At 55.7% G+C, this 10,334-nt stretch overlaps 2 protein-coding genes across 2 annotated transcripts; one reads left to right on the forward strand and one right to left on the reverse strand.

The window, feature by feature from the left end:
* Window positions 1-478: 478 nt before the first annotated feature.
* LGALS2 (galectin 2) lies at window positions 479-2,853 on the forward strand. The gene is made up of 5 exons (XM_015591613.1): window positions 479-569; window positions 1,109-1,167; window positions 1,216-1,298; window positions 2,387-2,546; window positions 2,707-2,853. Exons 1-5 carry the CDS (start codon window positions 479-481, stop codon window positions 2,851-2,853), a joined length of 540 nt encoding a protein of 179 aa, XP_015447099.1.
* Window positions 2,854-3,456: 603 nt separating this feature from the next.
* On the reverse strand, window positions 3,457-9,708 carry CDC42EP1 (CDC42 effector protein 1). The gene is made up of 2 exons (XM_006914755.3): window positions 5,708-9,708; window positions 3,457-4,682 (listed from the first exon to the last, which is right to left on the reverse strand). Exons 1-2 carry the CDS (start codon window positions 6,168-6,170, stop codon window positions 4,048-4,050), a joined length of 1,098 nt encoding a protein of 365 aa, XP_006914817.1. The 5' UTR covers window positions 6,171-9,708; the 3' UTR covers window positions 3,457-4,047.
* Between the last annotated feature and the right edge of the window lie 626 nt (window positions 9,709-10,334).

A 10,334-nucleotide genomic window follows, 5' to 3' on the forward strand; every position in this document is an offset into this window, starting at 1 on the left:
TAGACATCATTTTTGGGGAGACACTCTTCAAGCCGCTACAGGCGAGATGCAGATTTTGAGTGCAATCAGAGGGGGTCAAGTGTGGAAGGGATGATGCTCCCCACACCCTCTGCCTCTCAGGGAGGACCTTGGGGCACACTTTACTGATTTTCTCCTTTTTTTGGTCATCTCAATCACCCTCTTTCTTTTCTCCTTCTCCAGAGACCACCTAGTCCAAGTCTCTTATATTACAGATGGGATGACTGAGGACCAGAAAGGAGCACAGCTCAGGTCACTGAGCCAGTCTGGGGCGGAGCCGGCACTAGGCCGGGGCCGCTGACACCTGTCCCCATCCTACCCCAGCTTTGCTTTCCTATCTCTGTCTGGGCCTCAGACTTGGTTGAGTGGAGACCTAGAGGCCAGGCCTGCACTCTCCCACAGGAATCCTTGTTTGTCCAGCTGTCCCCCCGACTCTGGATGACAATGAGTGAGCATAATGATGGCCGCCCCTCGATTTGCCTTAGTCTGTGCTGGGCCCTATGTGTGGGGCTTCACGAACACCATCTCAGATTCTCCCAACCAGCTTGAAGGTGGGTGATACTAACTTCGGGGCCTTCAACCGCGTCTGTCAGCGATGTATCCATTTACTTTGAACGAATAAATCAAATTAGCCCATTTTATAGGCAAGGAAAGTGAGGTTTGGAGAGGGACTTTTGATGGACATTTCAGAGATGTGACTTCTAGAGTTTTACAGATTCTTAGTTTTGGATGGATCAAGACCTGCATGCCTTCGATACAGTTTTTTTTTTTCTGTTAGGAAATTAAGTTCAAGTTTGTGTGGTCATTTAACATATCTTTGTTTGGGGGATTCTGCTAAGGCCACTGTGCCTTCATCACTTGAACACTGTGAGGTCAGCAGGGACCACTCTACCCATTTCACAGAGGGGCAAACTGAGGTTCCCTCAGCGGGGCCCTTCATTTCCTGATCCAGCTGTTCTTCTGATCAGGCTGGGATGGATGAGAGCAAAGGAAAACGGGCAAGAACAGGGCTCCGGGAAGCTTCAGTCGGAGGATCGGAGCACGCTGGCTCTTTCGCTTTCCAGCTCAGCGCCCCCATGCGCATGCGCAGGGGGAGAGCGAGACCTGCGGCCCAGTCGAGATGGGATAAGGCTCATGAACAGCATCTGGGCGTGTGTGTGATTGACGTTTTTGCAGAAGGTTTCTCTGTTGGTGCAGGGGAAGTTTGAGATTACGAACATGGACATGAAGTTGGGGACAACCCTGAAGATCAAGGGCAAGATCGCTGATGATGTTGATGGGTGAGTAAGGGGGGTACTGGGGTGTGGGAGAGAGAGGGAGGACTGTCTACCCGGAACAGGCCGAGAAGTGGGGACAGGTGGGGCAGCCTGGAGATGGTCAGAGATGAGAGTGACCTCAGGCTAAGCGGACCTTTTTTACATCTTCGCTCACCCCTGTTGGCTCCTTTCCTGTTTGGACATGTCTTCCTATCTGAGGCTAAGTGGGGGACCCTCAGAATTTCACAGCTGACACCATATGCTTTATCCCTTGGCCCCAACAGACACTGAAGGGGCAGGTGGAGAAGCCCCTGGAGCTCTGCCCACCCCCTGAAAACTCAGAACCCAGGGACACCACCCTCTACCCAGCTGAGAGCTGGGGCCAGCCTTTCACACACGTTAAACCAGGGGCAGCCACCAGGGGGTACCAAGTGGCCTGGTTTGCATCCTCCCTATCAGAAGCAGACACATTTATCCACCTGGCCAGTTACAGCTCAGCACTGGGCTCTCCCGTGTGTAGACTAGTTTCAGCATTTCTTGGGATGGATGTCCATCACCTTTTGTTTGGAGAGGGGACAGGCAGCTGGGATAGGAGCCAAGAGAAAAGTCACCATTTTGTCCTAGTTGGGTCCATCAGGTTGCAGAAAAGTGGGCTATCTCTGGTCTGAGACCTCCCAATGAAGGCACCCCACAGCCCAGAATGTCCCACTCCGAGACCTTGGTCTAACCCAGGCTTCTGTAGTGGTCCTACCAAGAAGTCACACAACCCCAGATTCCATATGTTGAATGACAGGGAGCTCCCCTTAAGCTGATGACCGTTTACGTCGAACTTAATAGGTCTTCAGATAGCTAAGGACAGCAATTCTCTTCTCGAGGCTAGACACTCCCAAATCTCGAAACTGTCACTAATGCTCCTAATGGAAGGTGATACTCCAGTGCCCAGTCTGACCACATTGTCACATTCATTGTTTTAAGGTACATTCATTGTTTCAATTCACATGACCTTTTTCTTTGGTGATTCCTCCAGGTCATGGTCAACCAAGACTCTGCGACCCAAGCCGTTTTACCCAGGGCTGGCCCCTCACCCTTACCTGTTACTCCTTCCTCTGTAGTTTTGTGATTAACCTGGGCCAAGGAACAGATAAACTGGACCTGCATTTCAACCCACGCTTCAGTGAATCCACCATCGTCTGCAACTCATGGGATGGCAACCAGTGGGGGCAGGAGCAAAGGGAAGATCACATATGCTTCGGCCCAGGGTCAGAGGTCCAGGTGAGGTCAAAGGGGAAAGGGGCCTGAGGACGATGTCAAAGAGAGAGCACAAAGGGAACACTGGCCCAGACACGTGCTGGCACGGTCTGAGCCACCGGGCACTGCTTTGGCCCATTTCCAGGTGCCTCCTGACTCCCTGACACCTTCCTTCCCACTGCAGTTCACCGTGACCTTTAAGAGTGACATATTTAAGGTGAAGCTGCCAGACGGGCACCAGTTGACCTTTCCCAACAGGCTGTGCCACAGCCACCTGAGCTACCTGAGCGTGTCGGGCGGGTTCAACATCTCCTCCTTCAAGCTTGACTGAGTGGGCAGCACCTCTCCGGATGACGGACGCAGCATCTGCCACCCTATCCTGAATTTCTTCCCAGTCACATCGGATCAGCAGCCCCTGGGTCCTGGCTCCCCACCTGCAGTTCCTGCCCCTCTGACTCAATTTTCTCCCCTCGAGATTAAGAACAAACTAAAGAATTCACCTTTATCCACCTTTCTGACAGAAACTGTGGTTAGTGTTTTCCAAGCGTTTTAATGCTCATGATACGGAGGAAACTGAGGCACAAGGTCATAGGACTGCCAAGTGGGGGTGGAGACATGCTCCCAAACTCCTCTAAGCACCCACTCCTGCCTGTCTGTCCTTGGTTATCACAAGGGCAAGTGACAAGTTACCCTGTGGGATTATGAGGCAGGCATCGGTTCCAGGTACCTGGGCCAGGGGCTGTTCCAGGAACTGCAGATAAGGCTCCCACCTGGGCCTCTTATCTCAGGAACATTCATTCCAGCCTGGTTACTCATTACCCAGCCACGGTCCCTCCCCTCCCTGGGGGCCCTGGGGGGTCCTTGGCTTCCAAACTGGAGCTGAATGAATGAGCTGAGCTGTTCTCCCAGATCCCCAAACATCTTACAGGACACCTTTTATCAAAAAAAGCTTTTTTAATCAGGACTCAGAGGCAGATCTGGGGTGCGCAGGAAGCGGGGAGGTTACCCCTGATTTTTCTCTGAGGTTTCTGGGACAAGTAGGGGTTCAGGTTGGAACATTGGGGAAGCAGCCTTAGCGAGGGCTAGGGCTCAAGGATGCAGAGGGACCCTGCTGGGGGCAGCTCCAGGATGACAGGCGGTCCCTTTGCAAAGAGACAAAGGCCCTGTGTGGTATGCTCCCTACCCCCCACCCAGCAAGGACAGCTCCCCAGCACAAAGGCAGCACTGTGAGGCCAGGCCTTCCAGCCACTGGGGGCAGGGCTAAAGGAATGGCCACAGGGTCCAGAGTGGCAGCAGGGGGAGGCAGGTCAGCCTGGCAGGGCTCTCCAGAACACCCAGGTCCCAAAACGAGCCTGGCCTCCCTCCCATGTCTGTCCTGCAGAGGCGCGGAAGGGTTTGGGGGCAACTTGGGTCCTCCCATCTGTCGTTGCCAGCACCTAGCTGTCAGGCGAGGGACTGGCTCTGTATCTGGGCTCTTGGAAAGTGGCCCGAGGCCTGGCAGCTTCCCGAGCCCGTGCTCGGCCACTCACACCTTGACCTCGTCGTCCTCCTCAGCGTCAGCAAACTCAAAGGTGTTTGTCTGCACCGAGCTGGGCACGGGGGCCCTGCTGCCTGCCTGGGGTGCCCCCCACTCTTCATCCAGGCTCTCCCAAGAGGCCCGAGCCTGGGGTGGCACCTTCGCCAGCTCCCGCTGAGCATCTATCTCGGTGTCGTGGCAGTTGTCCCAGCTGCCACCGCAGCCTGCTCCCCAGTGCCTTCCAGGGGCCACGGCAGCAGGTGCACGAGGACACTCTCCCACTGGGTTGACCCTCACCTCAGCCACTGGGCCCAACCCAGCGGTCACCCCATTAGGGTAGCGTCCACGGGGTAGAGGGCTTGGGGCAGGGGCTGGGGGGTTTGCTGCAGGGGCTGAGGCTGGGGGCGTTGCAGCAGAGGCTGGGGCTGGGGTCTCAGCTGCAGGGGCTTCTGAGAGACTCATGACCCCCAGCAGCTCGCTCAGGAGAGAGGGCCCAAGGTCGAGGTCCAGGCGGAAGGACAGGAGGGAGTCAGAGCGTCGGAGCTCAGGCTCAGAGGGGAAGGAGCTATCACGGTCTGGGTCTCGGTCACGAGGCTTTTCTGGGCGAGGCAGGCGAGAGATGGTGCAAAACCCGGAGTCTGGGCCTAGGAGAGAAATGGGGATCAGGGTCAGAGCTGGGGTCTCTAACCAGGAATTGAGGACGGGAGAGCCAGAACCAACCCCACGTTGCGATCTGGCCTCAGTTTCTCCCATCTTTCCAGAACAGTGAACCCCGTAGTCTCTCGTGTGATGCCCCCCATCAACCCTGGAAGCTGAAAATTGACATACTCCTCATTTGCATTTTGCAGCTGAAGAAAGTGAGGCTTAGTTTGGGATGAGGCGAAGGGCCACAGTTTGATGGGGTGGAGCCACGCCGGGTGCTTAAATGTCCCAACTCTCCGTCCCAGCTGTGAACTTGGCTATGGCCCCTGGTTTCCTGCCATGACAGTGGGGTGGAGCCACGCCGGGTGCTTAAATGTCCCAACTCTCCGTCCCAGCTGTGAACTTGGCTATGGCCCCTGGTTTCCTGCCATGACAGTGGCCCATCATTGAAGGTGAACCCATAGCATGTGTATTGGTCACAGGGAGGAACTAGCAGCTAGGGTCTGACTGCACAGAAGTTAAAGACTCAAAGAACAGGCAGATGCCCTCCACAGGTCCAGCCCCTGGCTCCAGGACTACCAGGCCTGAAACATAGTGCGATTACTGTGGGCCAGACCTCAGTGGGGTTCTGAGCAGTGACCTGCACGGGGAGCACTAGAGACAGGCAGCCACTGGTGCTGTGGCAAGGCTTCAGGGCAGTAAATGGCCACCAGGTGGCAGCAAGAGCTGTGTTCCCAGGTGAGCTGTCCAGCAGAGTGAAGTGGGCACCTGCTTCTCTCCACTAGGACAGGAAGGCCTCTGGCTTCTGTCCATGTGAGTGATTTTCCAAATTTGTCAGTGTCTTCTGGAGAGTGAGCTGGTTCCCACTCCTTGACCCCTTCCCTGTCCATGGTCTGAGGTTTGGGCCTGACCTCCACGGTTAATATCTAACTACTGTGGGGAAAAAAACTCACTTGGAGGCTTGGTTGAACCATCAAACCCTCTGGGCCTCAGCACCTGAAAGATGGGAAATAACCCGGGCCCTCACCGTAAGTGGAGTGGCCGTCCGTGGAGCCAGCATGGCTGCTGTCGAAGCTGATCTTGCTCACCACAAGGCTGTCGTAGGTGGCCTGGTTGAGCTGGGGCAGGGAGATGGCGTTCTTGATGATGGGGGAGATGGCAGGTGGAGCAGGTGAGGATGCCTGCGGGGAAGCTATCCGCCTGGGTGGCACCCCTACTCTGCGCACCTGCTGTAGCTTCTTGGCCAAGAAGCTGCGGGGCGAGCGGTGGGTGCCCCCGGAGTTGCCACCATGGTTGCTGAGGAAGGAGGTGTCGCCAAAGACGTCCCCGCCACGGCCCACATGCATAGTGTGGCGGAAGTCCCCGAGTGGGGGGCTGATCATGTCTGCAGTCAGCCGCCTCTTCCCCTGTGAGCTGGACACCCAGCCCACCGGTGAGAGCTTGCCCAGGCTCATGGCAGGGGCTCTTCTGGCCTCCTGGGGGCCTGGCATCGGCTCCGGCTGTTCACAGCTGCTGGTCCATGCCTACCTGGGGCCTGGGGTGGGCGGTGGGCTGGGATCAGGGTTTATGTCTCAGCTCCTTTCTTCTCAGTGTAAGGGGGTGGACGGAGGCTGTCCCTCTGTTCTCCTAAGGTGCTGCCCCCAAATGCTGAGACCGTGAGGGGTCCATGGCTTGTCCGTCCCTGAGGCCTGGCTCCTGGACCTGTGGAAGCAGCAGTAGATGTTCTATTGAAGAACAAAGGAGGCATAAGACGGGCCTCGAACGCGACAGGGTGTAGACCTGAAAGACAGACAGAGAGAAGAGTGATGGCGGGCCTGGGGGATCCTCAGTCCAAATAAAAATAGCTACAGAGGACACACGGTGACAGCCAACAGCAGGGGTGGGGATCACCGACAAAACGCTGAGCGGATGCACAAAGGAGGACACACTGTGTGACTCCATGTATAGGACATTTAAGAATGGGCAAAACTAAACAATGGTGATAGAAATCAGAATAGGGGTTGCCTTTGAGTGGGTATTGACTGGGCACAAAAAATTCATCGAGCTGTACATTTAAGATGTGGATGGTAATTGTACAGGGCCCTTTATGAAACTCCAAAGTGCCAATGACTTATGCTCATCACTCAGTTAACCCACACGACAGCCCTGAGGGAGGAACTATATTAGAAGGGGGACACAGAGGTAACAAAGAACTAAAGTGACTTGCCTGAGGCTACACAGGAGAAAATGGCGAAACGGGGCCCCTCAAATCCAGATCCCTTGAGTCCCAACCTACATGGCCTCCTGCAAGTCACCTCCCTTCTCCATGGGTTAAATTGTCTCGACTCAGTGGCTAGGAGGGAGGCGGTGCCCAGGAAAGGCTTTGTGAAAGCCTGTGTAAACAGCCCAACAGAGGTTCCTCAGAGCCCTCCGCCTTCAAGGTGCTTCCTGGAAAAAGGATCCTGTGGTCGAAAGTGGCTTTTTCCAGATGCCTCCTTATGCCTGAGCATATTCCCCATAGTTCGTCCCAGTACATAGGAGTCTTGTCGTCAGGGAACAAGTTTTGGAAAAAGCTCAGCTGGTGCCAAAAGCTATTTCTTGCCCACTCCCGCCCCTCCCGATCTCCCCACGGCCCTGATCTTCTTTAGGCTTCTCTTGGTCTGACCCTATCTCTTCTAGTATCTTAGAAAGTGTAGGCTGAAGGACACCTATGGGCTTATGGTCTAACCTCTGGTTTTCCTGTGGCCCAGAGAAGGTCCAAGCTTGCTCAAGGTCACATCAAGAGAACTAGTCGAGACTTGAACTCAGAGCCTCTGACTCACACAGCTCTTGACTGGCTCCTGGAGCCCAGTCTTGTTTCCCCAGATCGGCGAAACACTCCGAGGGTGGGGCTGCCACCTGGATTTTCTTGCCTTCCTCCTTCCCAGCACCCAGCCTGGGCTTTGCACTCGGCGTGGCAAGTGCCAAATCAATACCGGTTTAATCAGGAGATCCGCATGCCACAGGATAACTTCATGCTAAAGGATCACCCTTTGCCACCTTCCGAGTGGGGGATTTGGTGGCCTCACCACGTGACCTTGGGCAAGTCACTCACCTCCACAGGCCTGGGACCTCAGCTGATAATAATCATTAAGAGAACACCTAGATCTGAGTCTCGACTTAAAAAAAAAAAAAAAAATTGCTGCCACCTCCAAGCGTAAAAATCTCAATACTTCCCTTTGACTGTTATTTGAAATTCAAAATAGGTTAGATAACAAGATAAAAACAAAGAAGGCAATAAAACAAAGCTTGCTTTGTTTTCCGACTACATTCTCTTCCCTTCCCACCGTCCGATCCTCCCCCAACCCTAACTCCTCCTCCTCGGGGCGGGTGTGTGCGTGTGTTCTGAATCACCCTTTTCCCTGGCACCCCCGGCACCAAGAAGTCCTCGTGGAATGTTTGTTGTAGTTATGATGCGCTCTGCAGTTGGCCAACCACGACATGATGTCATCCGACTCTCCAACAGCCCTGCAGAGCTGCAGGGTTAGCCTACTTCGCAGGGAGAGCCCTTCGGAGGGATGGGAATTGGCCAGGGTCACATGGCAGGCACATGGTACAGGCCAGGTTTCCCTGCTCCGAAGATGAGGGAGGAATTTCTGGGGGAAGGAAGTGGGAGGGGTCTCATTCTGAAATATCACGTGGAGGGCGTCACTCCGTCTGCCATGTGGCCATACTCGCCTCTCTCCTAGCCCCTAACTGCCCTGGCTTCTTGAAGCAGTCCCTCCTTTCCCATCAAAAAAGAGGTCCAGCTCCCACCCAACTCCCATGGCCACTGTGACCTGAGAGACCAGCTTCTGCCCCAGCCTTGTGATGATCTCACCTCCCAAATGCCTCTGGGCATCTTCAGAAGGTCTCCACCTGCCCGTGTTGTGGGGCCCTGACACTGGAGATCTGTTTTTCCCACATGGAAAATAAGAAGGGCATCAAAGGCTGGTCCCCTCCCAGGAGAGTCTGAAGAGCGGAAGGCGCTGTAATTGATGCCCCGTTGCTGGAGCGGGTAGCTCTAGGTCCAAATCCAACATCCTCGCACTAGCATCTCTTATTCCGGGGAGTCTATTTGGCACTTGATGCTGACCACAGGGTATTGCTGGTGATCAAGTGTGCCCCACCTTGTGCCCCACCTGGCCCTGGAGTAAGCAGAGCTCTGGGTGTCCTGGTGCAAGGCCTGTCTCCCCTCGCTAGCCCTGGAATACTACCTGCTGATGCTCAGAACACCCATCTTACAGATGAAAAAAAAGAAGGCAAGGAAAGGGAATTAACTTGCTCCAGGTCACACAGCAGAAAAAGTGATTGGCTGGGGCCCTCCCAACATCAGCACCAATTGTGGGGGAGGGGTGAAGGCTCCAGGGGTTTAGGGGAGAGTTGTTTGAGGAAGCCACGGCCAGCCAGACAGCCACTGAGCACGGGAAGGGCAGGCCTGGGAGGCAGGGAAGGCTCAGCTCTGCAGATGCATTGTGCTGTGACCTGGACAAGAGGAGTCAGTCACCATGCAGCCTCGGTTTCTCAGGAATCCTTATATGTACCCTATAGAGCAGCGGTCCCCAACCTTTTTGGCACCAGAGTCGGGTCCTCCTATGAGAATCTAATGCTTGATGAGGTGGAGCTGAGGCGGTGACGCTAGCACTGGGGAGAGGCTCGGTGGCCGCTCACCTCGGCCTGTGCCGACAGGCTCCTAACAGGCCACCTCCCGGGACTGGTCCGATCCCGAGGTTGGGAACCCCTGCTATACAGTTAGGCCTGGACGCGTGGTAGCAGTTTACTCGATTGGTGGTAATGACGAAAAGACGTTGGAGGCCCCAGGCAGGGACCATGCATAAGGCGAGACCAACAGGGGCCGCTGTGGGGGTACTTGTGGCTGGGGACAGGCCAGGAGCCCGTCTGACTGCGGGGGAGGCAGAGGCGCAGGCGAGGGCGGCCGCACCCTGGCTCTCGCCTGGGGGTCACCTGCAGGCCGTGGTGTCCGCCAGCGGCGTCACCTCTCATCCTGGAGGCCGCTCGCGTGCACACAGCCCCCTCTCCCCGAGAGCGTCCGCTGGGTAACACCACCCCTACCAATGGACAGCAGGACCCTATCTTGGTTAGGGCTGCTCCGGTCCCTGGAATAGGGGTTAACTCCCTGGGGGCTGGTTTCGCACGCCCCTCAAAGGGAAGCCGCGTCAAGGTGGAGAGACTGAAAAACTAGTAGCGGGTTAAGAGGGGGCACTACGGGCCATAGGTGTGGTAGGTGGACCCGGCAGGGAGAGAGGCTTCTGGCCCCGCCGTCCCAAGGTAGAGCCAAGTGAGCCTCCAACGCGGCGAGGCGGAGGGTCTGCCGGCCAAGTCGGCCGTAGCCCTGGGTTATGGTGCCCGCGCCGTGTTTTGTGCGGCGGTGACCTCCAGGTCAGTCCCTTCCCCTCTCCGAGCCTCAGTTTCCCATCTAGAAAATGGGCTTCAAACTTCGCGGGTTGTGGCAAATATAGATATAGAACATGTAGAGAGGGCAGTGGGGATTGGAAATCCGAGAAAGAATTTAGCCATAAAACATTTCCTCGGCGGGGCAGGGGGTTAGAATGTGGAAGGTCGCTGGGCGCGGGAAGGGGAGAGCCGGCTGCCTTGGCCCGAGGGGAACCGGACAGAATGACCTCATCCGCTGCTCT

Source organism: Pteropus alecto, unplaced genomic scaffold, assembly GCF_000325575.1.
Source record: "Pteropus alecto unplaced genomic scaffold, ASM32557v1 scaffold6, whole genome shotgun sequence".
Lineage (NCBI taxonomy): Eukaryota > Metazoa > Chordata > Mammalia > Chiroptera > Pteropodidae > Pteropus > Pteropus alecto.

Excerpts from the sequence above, each read along its gene's own strand:
- CDC42EP1 (XM_006914755.3), bottom strand. The coding sequence starts at position 6,170 with ATGCCAGGCCCCCAGGAGGCCAGAAGAGCCCCTGCCATGAGCCTGGGC. Across the intron at positions 4,683-5,707 it reads GGACGGCCACTCCACTTACG|GCCCAGACTCCGGGTTTTGC; the intron begins GTGAGGGCCCGG and ends TTTCTCTCCTAG.
- LGALS2 (XM_015591613.1), top strand. The coding sequence starts at position 479 with ATGGCCGCCCCTCGATTTGCCTTAGTCTGTGCTGGGCCCTATGTGTGG. Across the intron at positions 1,168-1,215 it reads GGCTCATGAACAGCATCTGG|GGGAAGTTTGAGATTACGAA; the intron begins GCGTGTGTGTGA and ends CTGTTGGTGCAG. Across the intron at positions 2,547-2,706 it reads GCCCAGGGTCAGAGGTCCAG|TTCACCGTGACCTTTAAGAG; the intron begins GTGAGGTCAAAG and ends TTCCCACTGCAG.